The sequence below is a fragment of the Phyllostomus discolor genome, chromosome 13 (assembly GCF_004126475.2).
Source record: "Phyllostomus discolor isolate MPI-MPIP mPhyDis1 chromosome 13, mPhyDis1.pri.v3, whole genome shotgun sequence".
NCBI classification, from domain to species: Eukaryota; Metazoa; Chordata; class Mammalia; order Chiroptera; family Phyllostomidae; genus Phyllostomus; species Phyllostomus discolor.
In genome coordinates, this window is record NC_040915.2 from 13,564,265 (window position 1) to 13,587,018 (window position 22,754).

The 22,754-nt window shown below is 38.8% G+C and overlaps 1 protein-coding gene across 6 annotated transcripts in view; it reads left to right on the top strand.

The window, feature by feature from the left end:
• The window catches only part of LOC114509084 (protocadherin alpha-C2), a 167,826-nt gene that overhangs the window by 69,161 nt on the left and 75,911 nt on the right, over positions 1 to 22,754 (top strand). Inside the window, exon 1 of one of the 6 annotated variants that reach the window (XM_036013746.1) lies at positions 340 to 2,980. The exons of the other annotated variants lie outside the window; for them this stretch is intronic. Coding sequence (XP_035869639.1) covers positions 536 to 2,980 — 2,445 coding nt within the window. The 5' untranslated portion in view covers positions 340 to 535. Of the gene's footprint in view, positions 1 to 339; positions 2,981 to 22,754 lie in introns of those variants that run through there. 6 annotated transcript variants of the gene reach the window in all.

A 22,754-nucleotide genomic window follows, 5' to 3' on the forward strand; every position in this document is an offset into this window, starting at 1 on the left:
TGTTTCCATTTGGAGTCGATGGTGGTTGTGTGAGCAGATCTCAAAATATATTACAGGAAAAGGACATTCCCACCAAAACTTTCAAAGCTTCACAGAAGTAGAGGCTGATTTCCAAAAGCAAATGTAGAGTGTTCTTTCTCTTAAAATTCTGCATGGAAGTTTTACACATGCAAAAATATATCTGTGGAAAAAGAAAACTCATCGACCAAATTTCAACTAACATTCAATGTTAAGTAGAGTTCAGTAATTTACTGTTTCTGGAAGAAAAACATTTAATCCTTAATTTCGTATCTTCATTGAAAATCATCACGAAATGCAAGAAAAGAAACCCCTATATAAATGAAGAGCGCGAAAACGGAATCATTTTACACTTACACATTCATGCGCATGGTGTCGCTCTTCACTGAGAACGTTTCCCCGAAGAAAAAGCCTCTGCTTCCTTCCTGCAGAAAATTTGGCATAGGGTAGAAAACCTCTAGCGAATCCTCCCACAATAGAAGGGCGTAAAATGGGATCTCGAGAGTCCATTTGAGGTATGATATTCTATATACTTAAGGTATCTCTGAGGTCTTTTGAGTGTACCATGCTGTTTTCCTGGCGAGGAGGCCCAGGAGCCCGACGTCTGCTGATCTCGCTTCTGCTCCTTGCACTCTGGAAGGCGGGAAGCGGCCAGGTCCACTACTCGGTCCCCGAGGAGGCCAAACACGGCACCTTCGTGGGCCGCATCGCGCAGGACCTGGGGCTGGAGCTCACGGAGCTGGTGCCGCGCCTGTTCCGGGTGGCGTCCGAAGACTACGGAGACCTTCTGGAGGTAAACCTGCAGAATGGCATCTTGTTTGTGAATTCTCGGATCGACCGCGAGGAGCTGTGCGGGCGGAGCGCGGAGTGCAGCATCCACCTGGAGGTGGTGGTGGAGCGGCCGCTGCAGGTTTTCCACGTGGAGGTGGAAGTGAAAGACATTAACGACAACCCGCCGGTGTTCCCTGAAAATAAGAAAGGAATAATCATTGCAGAATCTAGACCTCTGGAAACTCGGTTTCCACTAGATGGCGCATCCGATGCAGATATTGGAGTAAACTCAGCCTTGACCTACCAAATCGACCCCAACGATTATTTTGCTTTGGACACACAAAACAATCCTGAGCAAATGTCTTCGTTATCACTTGTGTTGAGGAAATCCTTGGACAGAGAGGAAATTCAGGAACATAGGTTATTACTGACCGCCACTGATGGAGGTAAACCCCAGCTGACTGGCACAGTTCAGCTGCTGATCACAATTCTGGACGTAAATGACAATGCCCCACAATTTGACAAATTCATTTACAAGGTGAGAGTTGTAGAGAACGCATTTAATGGAACATTAGTGTTCCAGCTAAATGCCACAGATCCTGATGATGGTATAAATGGAGACATAATCTACTCATTTAGAAGGCCCGTATCGCCTGCAGTGTTGAATGCATTCATTATAAATCCCAACAGTGGGGAAATTAAGACAAAAGGTAAACTGGATTTTGAAGAAAAGAAATTTTATGAAATACCCATAGAGGCAATTGACCAGGGGAATATTCCAATGGCGGGTCATTGTACCGTTTTGGTGGAAATACTAGACATAAACGATAATGCCCCTGAAGTTACCATCACTTCTCTGTCACTCCCTGTGGGAGAGGATGCTCAGGTGGGCACCCTCATCGCCTTGATCAGAGTGTCCGACAGCGATTCTGGAGCTAACGGGCAGGTGACCTGCTCACTAACACCACACGTCCCCTTCAAGCTGGTGTCCACCTTCAAGAATTACTATTCTCTGGTGCTGGACAGCGCCCTGGACCGCGAGAGCGTGGCGGACTATGCTGTAGTAGTGACCGCGAGGGACCGGGGCTCGCCCTCGCTGTCAGCCACCGCCAGCGTGTCCGTGGAGGTGGCAGACGTGAACGACAACGCGCCCACGTTCGCGCAGCCCGAGTACACGGTGTTCGTGAAGGAGAACAACCCGCCCGGCTGCCACATCTTCACGGTGTCCGCGCGGGACTTGGACGCGCAGGAGAACGCGCTGGTGTCCTACTCGCTGGTGGAGCGGCGGGTGGGCGAGCGTGCGCTGTCGAGCTACGTGTCTGTGCACGCGGAGAGCGGCAAGGTGTTCGCGCTGCAGCCTCTGGACCACGAGGAGCTGGAGCTGCTGCAGTTCCAGGTGAGCGCGCGCGACGCGGGCGTGCCTCCTCTGGGCAGCAACGTGACGCTGCAGGTGTTTGTGCTGGACGAGAACGACAACGCGCCCGCGCTGCTGCCGCCTGGGGCGGGCAGAGGGGGCAGCAGGGAGAGAGAGCTAGTGGTGTCTCGGTCGGTGGGTGCGGGCCACGTGGTGGCGAAGGTGCGCGCGGTGGACGCGGACTCTGGCTACAACGCGTGGCTGTCTTATGAGCTGCAGCCGGCAGCGGGTGGTGCGCGCAGTCCATTCCGCGTGGGGCTGTACACGGGCGAGATTAGCACGACGCGCACCCTGGACGAGGTGGACGCGCCACGACAGCGCCTATTGGTGCTGGTGAAGGACCACGGAGAACCCGCGCTGGCAGCCACGGCCACCGTGCTGCTGTCGCTGGTGGATAGCGGCCTAGCGCCGAAGGACTCGTCGCGGATGTCAGCGGGCGCCACGGGCCCAGAGGTGTCGCTGGTGGCTGTGAACGTGTACCTGATCGTTGCCATCTGTGCGGTGTCCAGCCTGTTGGTGCTCACGCTGCTGCTCTACACCGCGTTGCGGTGCTCAGCGCCGCCCACCGAGGGCGCGTGCGCGCCGGGGAAGCCGGTGCTGGTGTGCTCCAGCGCGGTGGGGAGCTGGTCGTACTCGCAGCAGAGGCGGCAGAGGGTGTGCTCTGGGGAGGGCCCGCCCAAGACGGACCTCATGGCCTTCAGCCCCAGCCTACCTCCTTGTCTGATTTCCTCAGAGAGAACAGGTGAACGCGAAGCAGATTTAGAACATTTGAAAGAGGTGAGCTCCTATTTAAAGTTGTCTACTTTCGCCTTCCTCACAGTTTTTGGTTTAAGATTCTCCGATGTCAATTTTGCTAAATTGATGCTAGTTATTTTTATGGTATTTAGTGAGTGTTGTCGACAAGATTTATTTACTTATTCTTCAGATTGAAATCTCAGTCTGAATCAGTATAAATTGTCAATAATACTAATCCTTTGTTTTATTGTATTCTTAATAGTTGGTAAGTGTGTGTGTGAGCATTTGCAAAAAGCAACACATCGTGAATACTTAAACATTTTGAAAACATTCGTTTAAATGAAGCTAATTTAGAAAATTTAAAGTTCTTTATTTTAAAAATTTATAATATACCTACATACATGTTTTGTTTTAAAGAGTCTAAAATTTTTTTTGTACAAATGTCGTTTTAAAGGTTCTTTTTTTTTTTTTTTTTAAGAAACCTTGGCTTGGTCCCACCCCGTTTTCTTGCAGGCACAGCAGCGCCCCCTGTCAGGTTTCTATATGAAAACCCTTGTAATTTTTTCCTTTCACGTTTTGTTCACAGTCACATAATCGTGTACACCTAGTGGGTTTCTGTTATTGTTTCTTTTAGAAAGTTTATTACCATAGATGAGAATTCATTTTATATTTCTCAGTTACCAACCTCTTGTGGAAATTTCTACAAATCTGATACTTTCAATAGCTGTATAGTACTCTCAAGTGTAGATGTATCATTTATATACTTGGTTATTCATCTGTACTATTCTGTACTATCATTTTACATACTCCTCATAAAACATTCTGCACTACCCTTTTACATATTTCTAAAATTTTTGTTTTTTTATTTCTACAAAATAATTTTCAGATGTGGAATTGTTGCATCAAAAAGTATCAATAATTTAATTTTAAAATGTGTTGTTAGGTTACTGTTCAAGTCTTTTGTAGTACTTTTAAGTTCCATCAGCAGGTTGTGAGCACTCTCCCTTTTGTCCCCAAAAGAAATAGTGACCTTACATTTTGAAAACAAATGTGTATAAAATGATGTCTCATTCCTATATACTACCAGAGAATTTGAGCATAATCTCATTTGTATTTGTTTTTTAAATTTATTAATTAAATTCTTTACTCAGTTTTTAATGGTAACTTTTTTATTTTTCAGTTTGGAAAAATTCTCTGTAAAATACAGATATTAACTTTTATCTCCTGCCTACATTAAAATATCTTTTCTTCTCTATAATTTATATTAATTTGTTTGTAGCACATTTTGCCATGTAAAAGTGTACTTAAATTACTATATTAAAATATGTTTATTTTTCTTTTATGGATTTTAAAATCTCCAGGTTTAGTTAGAAATATCCTCCCAACTCTTATATTGAACATTTGTTAATTAAATTCACTTATTAAACATTTATTTTTTAATTTAATTTAATTTAATTTTAAATTGAGGTATAATTAACCTATAACATTATATTAGTTTTAGGCATACAGTGTAATAATTAAGTATTTGTACATATTGTGAAATAATCTTCATAAGTCTAGTTAAAACTTATCACTATACATAGTTACAAATTTTTTTCTTGTGATGATTTTTTAAGATCTACTCTTCAGCAACTTTCAGACATATAATATAGTGTTGTTAACTGCAGTCACCAGGCTGTATATTACCTCCTCTGACTTATTTATTTTATAACAGGTTTTTACCTTATTTATTTTATAGCAGGTTTGTACTTTAAACAACTTTCAACCATTTCATCCATCCATCATCCCCTGCATCTGGCAACCACCAGAATGAGAGCCTATGTGTTTGTTTTTTAGATTCTATATGGGTGACACCATTTTTCTTAATGTATGTGTTTATTGCTATAAATTTGCCTCTTAGAACTGCTTTGACTAAATTTCATAGGTTTAGGTATGTTGTATTTTCATTTTCAGTTGTTTCAAGATTTTTAAAATTTCCTTTTGACTTCATTTTTGACCCATTTGTTTTCAGGGATGTGTTGTTTAATTTTCACATATACATAAAATTTCCAGGTTTTTGCCTGTTATTTATTTCTAGTTTTGTACTGTTGTGGTCAGAAAAGATACTGCATATGATTTCAGTCTTACAATTTTCAAAGACTTGTTTTGTGGCCTAACATATGATTTATCCTTAAGAATGTTCCATGTGCACTTGAAAATAATGTACATTCTGCTGCCATTAGATGGAATGCTCTGAATATACTTGTTATTTCCATTTGACCTAAAGCATAGTTTAAATTCAATGTTTCCATATTGATTTTTCTGTCTAGATGATCTATCCATTGACAAAAGTGAAGTATTGAGATCCCCTACTATTACTGTAGTGTTTTCCATGACTTCCTTCAGACCTGTTAGCATTTGCTTTGTGTAGTATGTACTCTGATGTTGGGTGCATGTATATTTATAACTGTTATTTCTTCTTTTTAAAAAATATTTTATTTATTTATTTTTAGAGAGGGAAGGGAGGGAGAAAGAGAGAGAGAGAGAGAGAGAGAGAGAGAGAGAGAGAGAGAGAGAAACATCAATGTGTGGTTGCTGGGGGTCGTAGCCTGCAACCCAGGCATGTACCCTGACTGGGTGTTATTTCTTCTTGATGAATTGAACCCTTTATCATTATATAATGACCTTCTTTGTCTCTTATTACAATATTTTTTTACTTAAAGTCCATTTTTTCTGATATGAATGTAGCTACCCCTGCTTTCTCTTTTCTTTTGTTTCCCATTTACATGGAATATATATTTCCATCTCTTTAATTTGAGCCTGTGTGTGTCCTCTAAGGTGCTGTAAATGTCTTGGAGGCAGTATATAGCTGGGTATTACTCTTTTTTTTTTTAATCCATTCAGCCACTTTATGCCTTTTGAATGGAGAATGTAATCCATTTACATTTAAAGTAATTATTGATAGGTAAGGACTTACTATTGCCATCTTACTAATTATTTTCTGACTGTTTTATATATCATTTGTTCCTTTGCTCCTCTCTTGCTATCTTCCTTTGTGAATTGATGGTTTCCCATAATGGTATAGTGGTGTACTTTGATTCCATTTTTTTTGGTCTTGGTGTTTCTAATATAGTTTTTTTGTTATTGTTCTGTGGTTACCCTATGGCTTACTTGAAACATCTTATAAATACAACAGTTTATTTTAAGCTGATAACAACTTAACTTTGATCACATACAAAGACTCTACTCTCTTCTCTATTTTATGTTTTGGTTGTTATAATTTATAGCTTTTATTTATTGTATATTTATTAAAAATTATTGTAGCTACAGCTGTTTTAATACTTTTGTCCTTTTCCCTTATACTAGAGTTAAGTGGTTATCACACCACCACATTATATTGTTAGAGTATTCTGAATCTGGCTATATACTTACCTTTACCTTTGTGTATTGCATATTTTCCTATGTTTTAATTTTTCCAGTTAGCATCCTTTCATTTTAAGTTGAAGAACTCTTTGCAGCATTTCTTGTGCAGCAGATCTGCTGGTGATAAACTCTCTCAGCTTTTGTTTATTTGGGAAAGTCTTTATATTGCCTTCATTTCTGGACAACTTCGCAGGGTAAAATATTCTTGGTTGGCAGGTTTTTTTTCCCCTTTTAGCTCTTTGAATACATGAACCACTCTTTCTTGGCTTGCAATATTTCTGTAAAAATTTCACTGATATCCTATGGGGGTTCTCCTGTATGTGAAAATATTTTTCTCTTATTGCTTAAAAAATTCTTTTTATCTTGAGTTATAAAGTTTTATTGTAATTTGTCTTGAAGGTGACTCTTTTGCATTGAAATATGCCTACAAAGCATAAATATTTGAACATTTGGATTACTGTTTTTGAATGAATGGATTAAATAGCTGTGAAATATTAACTTATGCTCTCTTAGGTATGATTGAAATATTACATTCAATCTTTAACCCCTAAGAAGGAAAAACACAGATCCCAGGGTTCTATGAAATGTTAAAACAAATCTCACTTCAATGTCTTACTTTGTTTATCTGGTATCATTTAACTAGTGATATGATATGGCAACCATGTTGCAGTTGAGAATTTAAGATTTCCATTCTGTTCTGGAGACGAATAGTACACAAGTGCACCCTACTTTCCCTAAAAATTATTTATAAATTGAAATTTATAAATTCAGAAGCAGAGCTGGAAAGCTAAAGAGCTTTTTTTTTAAAGGAAAGATTGTTTTTGCAATGTGTCTTATGTTTTGTAAACATTAAGAAATACCAAATCAAAGCCCTGACTGGGTATCTCAGTTGATTAGAGCATTGTTTTGGTATACCAAGGTTGCAGGTTTGATCCCTGGTCAGGGCACATACAAGAATCAACCAATGAATGCATTAATAAGTGGAACAACAAATTGATGAGTTACACACACACACTCTCTCTCTCTGCCTTCCTCTATCTCTCTCAAATCAATACATTTAAAAAAAATTTAAAAAGAAATAATAAAGCAAGATTCATTGCTTGGACTTCCAAGATCATGTACTAGCTTAAAGAGGCCATATTAATCTTACCTAAAAAAAATATAGTTCTTAGTAGATGGTTTTTTCAAATAGGAAATTATAAGCATTTCACCATCATAAAATTTTGTTATTATTACTGGATAAATAATACACACCATAGACAATTATATACTTTTATACCCCTGGATAATGCATTTGCTAACTTCCCAACAAATATGCTGCTATTGTCACTTATTTTAATATCATATATATATTATATATCATCTCACCAGACATAATAATTTATGCAGTTATTATTTATTAATGAACCAATATTGATACGTTGTTATTACATAAAATCCAAAACTTATTTGGATTCCCTTAGTTTTTACCTAGTGTCCTTTAATTGTTATGATCCCATTCAGGATGCCATAATACATTTAGTTTTATGTCCTTAGGAGCATCTTGGCTGGTGTTTTTCTCATGATTAGGCTAGGATTTTGGGCTTTGGGGAGGAAAACCACAGAGGTAAAGTGCCATTTTTATCATGTCATATCACACTATCAGCAGGACTCACTACTTTTGATGTTAACTTTGATCATTCAACTGAGGTAGTGGTTGCCAGGTTTCTCCACTATAAAGTTGTTCTTTTTTTCCCTTTCCACCCTGTGTTCTTTGGAGAGAAGTCACCAAGCACAGTCCACAATTAAGACATGTAATAGCTACATAAGTGCAGAATAGTTGCGTAAATTACTGGAATTCTTCTTCATTAGAGCTCTGTCTCCTCTTTCCCATTAATTTTGTTATTTCATTATTTATTTTGTGGACATTTATTTTTTCATTCTGTTGAGCATCCTTATAATCATTACTCTAAATGCTATATCTGTTAAATTGCTTGCCTCCATTTCACTTAGATCTTCTGGAGAATTCTCTTGTTTTTTCATTTTGGACCCATTTCTTTGTCTTCCCATTTTGGTCACCTCTTAGTGTTTGTTTCGATGTATTAGGTAGATCTGCAAAGACTCTGGTGCAGCATATGTCAAATACTGCTTGTGACTGGGCCTGGACAACCTGTTTGGAGCTATCAGAGATCCACGGCTTGTGTCTCCTTCTGCTGGACTTGTATGTGTGCAGAGAAAAACCAAGCTGGGCACCAAGGCCAGCTTTTACCAGCACTGGGCCCAGGGCAAGGTCAGCTAAAGTCTCAAAGTCCCCCAGAGATATACCTTTGCCTGAAGGCTTTCTGTTAGCCTTAATCAGTGAAAGTGCCTCCTGTGGTACTCCTCAGCAGTCCAGCTTAAGCTCCACAGGTTGGGGTGAGAGGGATTCCTGTTGGTGGGGCAATTGCTTCCCCCAGGCTGATGCTGCATGGAGGGGAGTGCTGTGCTGGAGAAGGATGGCTTCTGCAGTATGGGAGATGACTGGTGGCTGACCCTTCAGCTCACTCCCCAGAGCCACCGACCCCAGATTATTTTAGCTCTAATCTTCTCTGCTCTCTCTTAGCTGGAGCCCAGGGTAAGTGGCTATAAATGAAATTTTGTGTGTTAATCCTTTAAGATGCTCTGTGCCTCTCTAGCTGTCCCTTCCTAGTGGACAGAAACCCCACTGCTTTTCACAGCTGGATGTTATTTGGGTTCCTTTCCTTGTTCTGGTGCTCTCGGCTGGGGAGACCAGCTTGGGGTTTAGACCCCATACTTGTCAGGGGGAACCCCCCAGATGTTCAAATACCCTTTTGGAACTTTAGCTGCTGTCTGTGGGAACCCAGCTGGTCCTCTTGCACCTCCATACTTCCTGCCAATCTTGATGTGGTGATGTGGTTTCTTCCATAAGTCCTTGGCTATAAGACTTCTCTCCAGCTAATGTTTGGTTGGTTATTTAGGATGATTTTTCTATAATTTAGCTGTAATCACAGTTTGGTCTTAGGAGGGTAGTTTCCATCTACCCTGCTGCCATCTTGGATCTCTCCTGGACATTTATTTTACACTTTGAGTTATAATGCAATTTTGCTCAAGTTGTTCCAGCTTTGGCCATTAGGAGCTCTTCCATTTGGCTCCTTGTGTTCCTTTGATATAACCATTATTGTGGGCTTGTCGTTTTTGTGCTTAAAAAAACCCCCTAATTCTCTGGTACTATAAGATCCTCCAAACTTTTTTTAAAAATATTTTTTGCCTCAGTCCTAGGGTCAACCATTTATCCAAGGATCCCTGGTTTCTTTTATTGGATAATGGTATTAAAAATCAGGTTCTGGGTGCTAGGTATGCTAATAGCTACTATAGTGACATTGCTTCTAGTCTTTCTCATTGGACAGAGCAGGAACCTATATGTGTGTACACTAACCTGTGTATGTATAGATATCTATAAACAGTCTACAGTATATATACAAGTATAATACAGATAACGTAAACATATATTTATATATTAAGCTAAATATGAGTTTATACTAGTGTCTCTAATCTGTTAACCCGTAGATTGTTCGAACTTTCTCTCCTTGCTTATCTGTAAACTCCCTCTCCAACAGGGAGAAACCTGTTCCAATTATCTGCCATTTACTCACTTAATTGTTCAGTTCCCATGTGCATGTATAGTAAATTCAGAATTGTTAACCTGTATCCTGTGGGCCACAACTTTACCAACTAAAGGACCATGCTTATGTGCAGTTTCTTTTGCTTTCAGTTGTACTGACTTTGTTCATTTAAAAAGTCACTTGGGTCAGCACTTTTTCCTCCACTTTCTTCAATGAGGTTTTTTCCCCCATACATATGCAACATGATCAGGTTGTTTTGATTCTTCTCGTTTTTTTAAAAAAAATTTTTGTCATGCTTTATTCTGGATAATTTCTTCTGACCTATGTTCCAGTTCATTAACTCTCTCTTCTACTGGGTTTGCTATACTATTAAAAACCACTGGGTTCTTCATTTTGATTACTATATTTTCTAGTTATATACTTTTCAGCTTGGTACTTTTTAATAGTTTTCAGTTTCTTCTCAAAACTTTCAGTTAGGCCTATTATTTCCTTGAACATATTAAATATATTCTGTGTCTCATGAATTTATTATTTGAATCCCATGTGAGGTTGCTTACATCGTTTTCTTTCTCTTTGTGATTTCTTTGTCTTATTTCTTCTTATGCTTGGTTGACTTTTTATTGAATTCCAGAAATTGTATTTGAAAAAAAGTCAGGTAAAATGCAGTCTAAGATGGTCTTCTTTGAGAGAGAATGTATTTTTGCTTTCAGCAGGGCCATAGGGCCAATTAGGGCCATTAGAAATCCCAGAAACCTTAACCTAAATTTAAGGACTGAGATAATTTGAAGCAGGACTTCTGCTATTGTAAAGATTTATTTATTTATGGTGCGTTGCCCTTTGAGGGGGCACCCAAACCAAAGCATGGCACATTTCCAGGGCTCTCCTTCCTGGAGTGCTCAGGACTCTAGTTTTTGTCTTTCTAACTCAACACTCTCAAAATCTCTGCTCAGCTTCTCAGTCACCTGTTTTGTTACTGTCTGGTGTCAAATGACTTATGTAAAAAGAGGTAGGTGGCTCAAATGATCCATAAGACCCTTAAGTGCAGAGCACTGAGTTGTTCCTAGAAATAGTTCCCACCTATTTGTATTTTAGTCTTAAGACTAAAGTGTTTACAGGAAACATTGTGAGCCAGTTGTGTAGTGGAGAGCCAAATTTTGTGGTATAGACAAATACAGAATAGAAGAATCAATGGTAAGCTTTATAAAACATAAAGTTTTGGGGACAACTGTAATTGAACAACAATTTAAAAAGAATAAGCACAAAACATGTACATAAAGGAGAAATTAGTGAGGTTTGCTGTCTTTGCCATGGAATTAGAATCACTGACTGCCCGCCCCCATTTTTACGCTTCCATGTCAGATATATACTTTGGTCAGATAGATATGTGACCCAATCTAACTGAATTTTAATTAAAAAACATTTAATAAGTGTGTTTTTTGTTTGGTGTTGGAGAGATAGCTCTATTTTTAAGACATCTTTCCCCATGGGCTTCTAGAACTGGACACAATTTCTGGTTCTTCATCTTCCCTTTTCAGATTTTCCAGGAGCCTTGGTGTGGTTAGAATTCTAGCCTTAACTTTGCATATTTTTAACTATGTGGCATTTTGAGCTTCAGATTCTATATCAGTAAATTGAGTGAAATGTAGAAATGAATGTGAAAGCTTATTGAAAGTTGAAAAATCATGTGAATTATGCATTATTAGTATTTTGGGGAGACATGCCATCAGATTGTGAGCCACAGAGATAATGATAAGATTAAAAAGCTCTGGATATGGGAAGGTAATGATGATATTCTGTTAAAAGCTGACTGAGACCCTCGAAACCCCAAAATGGAATTTTTTAGTTTATTCATTTTAGTATTTATTCATCCATTTATTTATTTAACAAATAATTACTGAGTATCTTAAATGGGCATGGCACTGTGCTGGATGCTGGGGGTTAGAGAGAAAATATACATACAATCTTTGTCCTTGGACAGTTTAGTGAGATAAAAATAATCAAACAACCTAATAAGTGTAAATTTCCTTCAAAGTCATACTTTGAAGGAAAGAACAATGTTAGTATGACAGCACATAAGAAGGGGATAGAGTATTTGACTTGCTGAGTGAAGCGAAGGAAAACATCCTCAAGGCAGCAATGGTTGCTGTGGGACACGAGGTATAGGAGTTATCACAGTGTGTGGAGGAGGAAGTAAGAGTATTTTAGGCCAAAGGACTAAACTGCAAAAGTCTTTGGACAAGAGGAAGACATGTTCAAAGACCTTAAAGAAGACTAGAGTGTCTGGAAGGCAGGGAGCAAGGAGGAAGTGGGGTCTCTGATGGGGTTGAGAGACATGCAGGCTCCAGACTGTGGGGCCATGGTCAAGGTTCTGGCCTTCATCCCTAGGATGGTGGGGAAGCCATTGAAGGGGATGATGTAATAATGAGGATACTGGATGCCAGGCATCAGGTGATATGTGGGCAGAGTTGGTCTTCATCAGGCTTCATATCACCTAGTTGAATCCTTAATTTTATAACATTATGTTTACAGAGAAGAGTAATTTAAGGGGAACTCTTCAATACAAAAAGGGATTTGTAAATTCATGCCTGGAGTGCATTATCAAAAAAGGTACTGAATATTAATTCCAGATAGCATTAAAAAAATCATTAGACTGTGTTCATTTACCCAATGAATAAATGGTGCCTATTATGCAGCAGTCATTAGGATAAAAATAAACCAAACTGGACTTTGAGTTACATCTACTAAGTACTCATTTAAAAAACAAATATTGATTTGTACAAATAATTAAGTTCCTACCTAGTCTGAGAAGATGAATTTCAGTAAAATCTGACAAGAGACAAAAGGGAAAGCCTTATGTGTTCTAGAGAGTATACTGTGTGCAGTAGGGCAAGGAAGAGCAAAGGCCTCAGATGGGAGCAGCATGAGTGCTCAAGGAGCAGAGGAAGTGAGCGGAAAACTGGCAGGAAATGTGAGAATAGAGGAAAGTAGGAAAGATGGTTTCAAGCCTCCTGGGGTATTGTGCACACTTTGACTTTGTGAAGTAAGAGGACAATGGAGGGTTTGGGCAGAGAAATAATATCACCTGACTATTATGTCATCAGGCTCCCCCTGGCAGCTGTGTTGCAAACAGGCTGAAGAGAGACAGGGTGGAGAGAAGGGAGATGGTTAGGAGGCCATTGCACTGGTCCGGGCAGGGGAGGACCGGAGCTGTGGTCGCACAAGTGAATGAAGAAGATGAAAAATGGGCTCAGGCTTTGCTGACAAGTCGGGTGAATCATGGATGGCTCCATGGTTTTTGTTCTGAAAACCAGAAGCATATAATGACCATTCTAAAAGAGGGAAGACTCCTGGAGAGAAATCTCAATATTGAACATGCTTAGTTCGAGATGTCTGTTAGCTTCCACTGTGGAAAACTTTTTCAAGCTAAATATTTCTGTCTCTCTTAACAAGAAAATTCAGTGTTATAATGTTAACAAAGACTCTGCCTCTTTACGTGGTCTTATCAAGGGTTCTGGCCACGCAGATCAGATTACGTCACTCTCCTACTTAAAACTACCCAATGGCTTTCCACTGACTTTACAATGAAATCTAAATTCCTCACCACAATCTCCAAAACCCTCCCTATCCGCCCTGTCTGCCCAATTTACCTTGTTAAACCCTCCTCTTCATTCATTATACTACTTGTGTAGGGGCCTTATTTCTGTGTCCGGGACATGCAAGACCATTTCGGTCTTAGGAACTTGCAGTTGTCTCTTCCTGAACTACAAAGGGTAGTCCCGGTAGGATTGTAGTCCCTTTGTAGTCCAGGAAGATTTTGTATTATTAATACAAAATCAATAGGTCAGGCCATCTCCATTTTACATGTGAAAATGAGGCTCATACAGATGAGATAACTTCCTTGTGCTTACTCTGCTTTTAAGTGATAGTCCGATGTGACCTAGAATCCATGTGTCCTGACTCTGAATTCAGTGTTCTTTGGGTATACCGTGGTGGTAGTTCCTTCTGATTCCACTGGCACTTATATTATCTCAAAAAGCAGCATGTAATCAAATGGGTCAGATAAAATTAGAAGTGGTCTCAAATTTTGCTGACAAGTCTTTGTCTATTTTTAAAACCAGTATGAGATTTATTAATGCCTTCTGGTTCTGGAATGTTTAAATAACTTTCTTTTATTTAAATACATATCTCTCAGACTAACTACTGGCAATGTAACTGGGAATACAAGAAATCTCCCAGGGAATATGCTTCTTCTAAAAACTTTACCTTATTTTCCAGTCTTGGGAGGCTTTATGATATCCGAGAAGCCTAAATTAACATTAGTTTCAATATGTTCACAAACCACAACGCTTTCCACACAGCATTCAGAGCAAGGTGAGGGACTGTGAATCGTTTCCACCTGGGACCTGGCAGAGCAGTGCAGAGGCGGACCCACCGCACACCGGCTCTTTCTGCACGTCTGCTTCCTGTCAGCCCGCCCACGGGCGAGGACAGTGCAGGTGGAACGCAGGCACTGCTTCAAGGGGGCGGGGAAGAGCGCTTCTCCCAGGGATTCAAGTCTTCCTAGAAGTCTGGAAAGTAATATTTTTCTTTAGAATGATTTGCCTTTCCTTACGTCACTTCCATAAACATTGTACACAAAACTGTGTGTGTGTTGCTCTGACTGGTGTGGCTCAGTTGGTTGGGTGTCATCCCTCAGTGCAAAAGGTTGCTGGTTTGATTCCCTGTTAGGGCACATACCTGGGTTGTAGGTTTGGTCCCTGGTTGTAGCATGTACAAGAGGCAACCGATCAATGTTTCTCTCCCTTTCTGTCTCTCTCCCTCCCCCTTTCTCTAAAATAAACAAATAAAAAAAACCCTGTGGATGTTGGGGGTAGTGTTCAGAAATGTAAAATCTAGCCAATAGAAAATGTTCTATTCTATTGGTATTATTTCTTAAGTACCTGTTAATATTTTTATAAATCAATATTATTAACTCATAGACTGGCAGCTTTTGTTGAAATTCTGTCTTTTCTCCTCTCTGAGTTTATTCTAATCTCCAACTTAACTTATGAACATCTGTCTAGAACTGATGAAATGACCCCGTTTGGTCCCGATCAGCTCAGCAACAGGGTCATGCTTAGGGACTGAGTGTCACAGATGTAAAAATTAACAAACTAACGTGTTTTAGAGGGAAAACCTTACAGGCTAATCCCTCTAAAGATACCCTTTACAGAAGCTGAGACTTTAGGAGAGAAATAGGAAAGGAAAATAATTATTAGAATAATAACTTATTATTAAAACACCCCATATACTAAACGTAGGGAGCTTTCTTTGAGGATTAGTCTGAATATAACCTGCCAGAGCCTCACCCCTGAGTGTCCTGCCAGCTCCCTCTGTGCTGCCATACAAGGGCAGAATTGGGCCCAACATGTCACCTCACCCTCTGTGCTTCTGCAGAAGTGCACAGTCTCCTTCCGTCACCATTCATCCTATTTACTGTCTTCCACCTGTCCCAACCCCCTTTCCGTCTGATAATCTCCATACTGTTATCTGTATCTGTGTGTCCATACTGAGGGTTTTTTCCTCTTTTTGCTTAATCCCTTTGCCTATTTTACCCAGCCCCCCACACCTCTCACAGCTGTCAGTCTATTCTCTGTGAGTCTGTTTTGTTTGTTTATTTTGTTCACTAGGTTCCACATGTAAGTGAAATTGTATGGTATTTGTTTTTCTCTGACTGTCTTATTTCACTTAGCATAGTACCCTTTAGGTCTATGCTGTCGTGAAAGGTAAAATTTTGTCTTTTTTATGGCTGAGTAGTATTCCATTGTGTAAATGTACCCCTCATCTACTGATGGACACTTGGGCTGTTTCCAGATCTTGGCTATTGTAAACAGCGCTGCTATGAACAGAGGGGTGCATGTATTCAGTCTTAACGCACCTGTTAAGTTGTATGGAGCAGAACCTTATGTATTCTCCAGGGTGGGGCAACCCACTTTACCACTTTATGGCTCTGTGTGCAGGGAGAGGGGTTGGAGAGTGGACAGTGCTGCTGACTGGCAGCTGGAGGCTTGCTTGGCACTTGCCCTGTTTCCAGTCACTTCATCCCCTTTCCATATGTGACTGGCGCACCTCTAGCTGCTGTCCCGGTGATGGTTCCTAAAGCTGGTGGGTTCGTGTACGTTGCAGGACCAATCCGGCCCTTTAAACAGACTCTCTAGAGAGACTGGCAGTTTATTCTGCCACTCCAGCCCCCACTGATCTTTACAGCCAGAAGTTATGAGGCTTTATTTACCAGTGCTGGAACCCTGGGCTGCCTCGACTGGCCTGGGACTGCTTACTGCCAAGGTATCCCTCCCAATTTTTCTCCACCGCACATGAATATGGGACTGCCTTTTCCCGCCTGCCACTGCTGCTGCAGCCTCACCACTGCCACACCACGTCCTCTCCACCCCAGCTCCTCATCTTTGCCCCTCCTACCTGTCTGGATGAATATGGAGTCTTTAAATTCTTGGTTACTGGACTCCCGTACAGTTTGATTTTCAGACAGTTCTGGGTGTTTTTTGCTTTGAGGTTAGCTGTAATCCTTCTTATGGTTGTGCAAGGAGGTGAACAGTGTCTACCTATGCCTCCATTTTGACTGGAAGTTCCATCATGCTGTTTTGATTACCGTAGCCTTGTAGTATAGTTGGATATCAGGTTGCGTGATACCTCCAACTTTGTTCTTATTTTTCAAGATAGTTGTGGCTATTTGGGATCCTTTGTGGTTTCATAAAGATTTTTGGATTATTTGTTTTAGTTCTATGAAATACACCATTTGTACTTTGATAGGAATTGCATTAAATCTACAGATCACTTTAGGTAGTATAAACATTTTAACAATGTTAATTCTTCCTATCCATGAACATGGTATATGCTTCCATTTATTTGTATTTTCTTCAGTGTCTAAAAATTTTCTGAGTACAAGTCTTTTACCTCCTTGGTTATATTTATTCCTAGATGTTTTATATTTTTAGTGCAATTGTATATGTGTTTTTTAAGTTTGTTTTTTTCCTAATATTTCATTATTGGTGTATAAAAATGCAACCAATTTCTCAATATTTATTTTGTTTCATGCCACTTTACTGAATTCATTTATCAGTTTTTGTTGTTTTCTGGTGGAATCTTTAGGGTTCTGTATACATCCCTGTACATATAGGGCTCTGCAGACATATCATGTTGTCTGCATATAATGACAATTTTACTTCTTCCTTTCCATTTTGGATGCTTTTTATTTCTTTATCTTGTCTGATTGCTGTGGCTAAAACTTCAGTACTATGTTGAATAAGGGTGATAAAAGTGGACATCTCCATCTTGTTCCCTATCTTAAGGGAAATGCTTTTAGTTTTTCCCCTGTTGAGTTGGATATTTGTCATATATGGCCTTTATTATGTTGAAAAATGTTCCCCCCACTCCCATTTTGCTGAGAGTTTTTAAAAAGTCATAAATGGTGCTGGATTTTGTCAAAAGCTTTTTCTGCATCTATCGGTATGATCATATGTGATTTTTATTTTATGTGATATATTACATTAATTGATTTGTGGATATCATACCAACTTTGAATTAATTCCAGGAATAAATCCCACTTCATCATGGTTTATATGTTTTTTAATATATTGCTGAATTTGGCTTGCTAATATTTTGTTGAGGATTTTTGAATCTATGTTCATTAGGGATATTGGACTATAATTTTCTTTCTTTGTAATGTCTTTTACTGATTTTGGAGTTAGAATAATGCTGACCTTGTAAAATGAGCTTGAGAATCTTCCCTCTTCTTGATTGTTTTGTGGAAATTTTGAGGATAGGTGTCACTTCTTTGGATGTTTGGTAAAATTCACCTGTGAAACCATGTGTTTCAGGACTGTTTTCTCTTTTCATTAAATTTATTGGGGTGACATTGGTTAATAAGATTATATAGATTTCAAGTTTATGTTTCTATGATACATGATCTTCATATTGCATTCTGTGCCCACCACTCAAAATCAAATCATCTTCCATCACCATATATTTGACCCCCTTTACCCTTTACTACCCCCACTACCCTCTTCCCTCTGGTAACCACCATGCTGTTTTCTGTGTCTTTGAATTCATGTTTATTTGTTTTCCTTGTTTGTTAATTTGTTGCTTTCATTTTTATACCCCACATGTGAGTAAAATCATGTGGTTCTTAACTTTTTTTGGTCTGACTTATTTTGCTTAGCATGGTATTTTCAAGGCCCATCCATGTTTTTTGCAAATGGCAGTATTTCATCTTTTCTTATGGCTGAATAATATTCCATTGTATATATGTACCACAGGGCTTTTGTTTGTTGGGAGTTCTTTGATTACTGCTTTGATCTTGTTACTTGTAATTGTTCTGTTTAGATTTTTCTGCTTGATTGAGTTTGGAAGATTGTATGTTTCTAAGAATTTATTAATTTCTTCCAGATTGTCCAGTCTGTTGGCAATATTTTTTTATAATCATTTATATTTCTGTGGTGTTTGTTGTTACTTCTTCTCTTTCATTTATTATTTTATTTATTTGGGCCCCCGCCTTCTCTTTTTTTTTTTTTTGATGAGTCTGGTTAAAGGTTTATCAATCTTGTTTAGCTTTTCTTTTCTTAAAACTATTTTATTTATTTATTTTTTAGAGAGGGAAGGGAGGCAGATAGAGAGAGAGAAACATCAATGTGCAGTTGCTGGGGGTTATGGCCTGCAACCCAAGAATGTACCCTGGCTGGGAATCGAACCTGGGACACTTTGGTTCCCAGCCCGTGCTCAATCCACTGAGCTACGCCAGCCAGGTTGTTTAGCTTTTCAAAGAACCTGCTTGGTTTCATTGATCTTTTGTATTTTTTAAAGATTCTATTTAGTTTATTTCCATTTCGATGTTTATTATTTCTTTCCTTCTACTACTTTGGGCTTTGTTTGTTGTTATTTTTCTCATTCCCTTTAGGTATAAGGTTAGATTGTTCCTTTAGGTGCAAAGTTTCTTGTTTCTTGAGGTGGCCTGAAATGCTATGAATTTCCCTCTTAGAATTGCTTTCACTGTGTTCCACAGGTTTTGGGTTGTTGTGTTTTCATTTTCATTTTTCTCAAGGTATCTTTTGATTCTTCTTTGATCTTATTGTTATTCCATTTATTATTTAGAAACATGTCATTTAGCCTCCATGTGTTTGTGTGTTTTTCAAGGTTTTTTGTTTGGTAATTGATTTCTAGTTTCATACCATTGTGGTTGAAGAAGATGCTTGGTATGATTTCAGTCTTCTTAAATTTTGAGGCATGTCCTACCTAATATGTGGTCTATCCTAGAAAATGTTCCATGTGCAGTTTAAAGGAATGTGTATTCTGTAGCTTTTGGGTGAAATGCTCTGAAAATATCAATTAAATTTATCTGACCTAGTGTGTTCTTCAAGACTACTGTTTCCTTGTAGATTTCTGTCTAAAAGATCTATCTATTGATGTCATGCATAGATCTATCTATTGAGGTGGGTCTCTTGTAGACTGCATATATGGAGGGCTTGTTTTCTTATCTACTTAGCCACTCTATCTTTTGACTGGAAAGTTTAATCCATTTACATTTTAGTAATTATTAATAGGTATGTACTTGTTGCCATTTTTCTTTTTTCTTTTTTTTTAAGATTTTATTTAATTATTTTTAGAGAGGGAAGGGAGGAAGAGAGAGAGAGAGAGAGAGAGAGAGAGAGAGAGAGAGAGAGAGGGAGAGGGAGAGAGAGAGAGAGAGAGAGAGAGAGAGAGACATCAATGTGCGGTTGCTGGGGGCTGTGGCCTGCAACCCAGGCATGTGCCCTGACTGGGAATCGAACCTGCGACACTTTGGTTCGCAGCCCGCGCTCAATCCATTGAGCTACGCCAGCCAGGGCATTTTTCTTGATAACTGTATTTCTTTGTTTCTCTCTCTTATTCTTTCTTTTAAAAAAGACCCTTTAACTTTTTTTTTTTGTAATGCTAGTTTGGTGCCTTTTAGCTTTTTCTGCCTAGATAGATCTTTATTTCATGTTCAATTTTGAATAATAGCTTTGATGGTTAGAGTAGTCTAGGTTGTAGATCCTTGCTTTTTATCACTTTAAATATTTTATGCCAGTCTCTTCTGGCCTGAAATACTTCTGTTGAGAAAACAGTTGACAGTCTGATGGGAGCTCCCTTGTAGTTAACTCTTTCTTTTGCTGCTTTTAAGATTCTTACTTTGTCTTTAACCTTTGCCATTTTAATTATGTCTATTGTGGGCCTCTTTAGGCTCATCTTGTTTGGAAGTCTCTGTTCTTTCCAGACTTGTGTGTCTTTTTCCTTCACTAGGTTAGAGAAGTTTTTCGTCATTATTTCTTCAAGTAGGTTCTTAATCCTTTGCTCTCTTTTTTCTCCTTATGGTGCTCCTATAATGTGGATGTTATTATACTGGATGTTATCCCTGAAGTCCCTTAAACTATCCTCACTTAAAACTTTTTCAAATTTTCTTTTTGCTGCTTTAATTGGGTTTTTTTGTTACCTTGTCTTCCAAATTGTTGATTCAATCCTCTGCTTCACCTAACCTGCTGTTGGTTCCTTCTGAAGTATTCTTCATCTCAGATATTTTGTTCTTCATTTCTGACTGGTTCTTTTTTTGTGGTTTTTATGTCTTTTTTAATGCTTGCTATCTCTGTTTAAATTCTCACTGAGTTTATACATTTTCCCACTATAAATTTCTTGAACATCCTTATAACCATTTGTTTTGAACTTTGTATCTGGTAGATTGCTTGCCTCCATTTCATCTAATTATTTTTCTGGGGATTACTTCTGTTATTTTATTTGGGCATATTTCTTTGTCTTCTCATTTTGGCCACCTCTCTGTATTTGTTTCTGTGTATTAGGTAGGTCTGCTATGTTTCTCAGTCTTGGTATGGCAGCTTTATATACCTGGTGTCTTGTGGGCTCAGTGGCACAGTCTTTCTGATCACTTGAGCTAGATAACTCCAGGAATGTCCCTGTGTGGGTTAGGTGAGTGAGCCTTCCTGTTGTAATTGAGTTCTTACTGCTGTTGGCCTCCCCATGGGTGGGGTTTACCCTCAGGCTGACTGACTATGAGGAATGACCCTGACCACAGTGTATGAACTGCTGTGTGAGGACTGACCCCATGAAGTGAAATTTGCCTCAGCAGGGTTTGATGCCTTTCAAGATCTCCCTGTGGGAGTGCCACTTGTGGAGCTAATTGGGTGATGCTCTGATGTGGTCTGAAGCCCACCACCAGGTGTGTTGGTTCTGGGGCCTCTTGGGAGAGACTCTGATGCATTGTTTTGTGAAAGCTGCCAGATTTTTATCAAATTTCTTTTAAGCATCTATCATAATGGTGATCTGGCAATATTTTGTTTAGCATTTTAGGAAACTATTATATAATCCAAGATTTGTGTAGATTCTTTTTTTGGAGACTGTTAATAGTATCTCTGTCAGATTTTTATTTCAGGTAAGACACCATCTGATAAGCTTATGTCAGGTAGGTTGATGGGTAGTAGTTACAGGCCTTCTTTTTCAGCCACATTTGATGAAAAATTTCATCTGCAGCTCAGAAGATGACCTAGTGTGACTGCTTACCAAATGTGTAGGAATATGAAACTTGAATGTAGGGAAAATATATTCTGTGATTAATATATTTAAAATTTTTAAGCAAAAAAGTAAGCATAACAGTTTAGGATATTTTGATCTGTGGCTTAATAACACCTCGGAAAAAATAGATGTGAATTTTAGTTTTCAATCCATCATTAAAAAAGTCTGTGATGTAGCTGTCTAAGCACCACATGAAGTTTCAGCCTCCATTACTCGATATGTGGTGTTTAGAATCAAAGGACTAGATCTCCTCTTCTTGGATCTGATTTAACCTATCTGGATGGAGTATGACTTCAGGTTCCGAGGGCTACACTTTGAAGATGAAATGGAAAAATATTTTTATAAAAGGGTAATTTTTGAAAAATGAGCACATAATTATAAAAAGCAGTAAGTAAACACAGTGTAGGGTTCATTAGAGTGAAGATTCATGAAACAAGGTCCAAGACACTTTATCTGGTATTGTATCATGGAGAGAAACTAGTTCTTTTGTACTAGAAACTTGAGAAAGAAATTCTGTAGTGATGTGTTATTGGTAAAGGGTTCAAGTGAAGAAAGAATGACATTGTGATACGAAGAATTCCCATTCTGTTAGACTTGATTTGGACACTTTATTAAGCTATTTTACTGGATTAAAATTTACTTAATGTGATTGTGATGTCCTATCTTTTAACTTAGTTCTCGTAAGTACATAATAAACCCCCAAGGAATAATTTTGAGCACTAAGAAATCTTGTTTAAAGTACAATATTCTTTTGCTGACAAACTCTTAGTTGGAAATTAGATGGACTATTTGTTTTCTTTTTTTGTTTGGCTTCAAGCAACAATGTGGATGTTGCCCTGACATCTTCCCCCCACTTCCCCACATTGTCCAGATTTCTGTTCAGGACACTGGCTCAAAAATAGGAGCTTATCCATATGGCTAGGAATGTTTTAAATTTACAGCTTAAGGCTAAATTTGGTTGGAGAGATTTAAAATAACAGTCTTGGCAATAGAGCCCAAGCGATAATCGGGACTATGTTTTTGCACCAAGTCCACTTAAAGTTGTACTTGCACGTAATTAAAAACTTGAAAATGCCCGACTAATGGGAGCTATGGAAAATACCATAAAATGGCAAAATGAAATATCAGAAAGAAAAGGTTCTGCTAAAGAAATATTTTGTTAATTCACAACTTTAATGTTTATCTAGTCACATTATATGAAAGGAAAAATTCTTGAGACT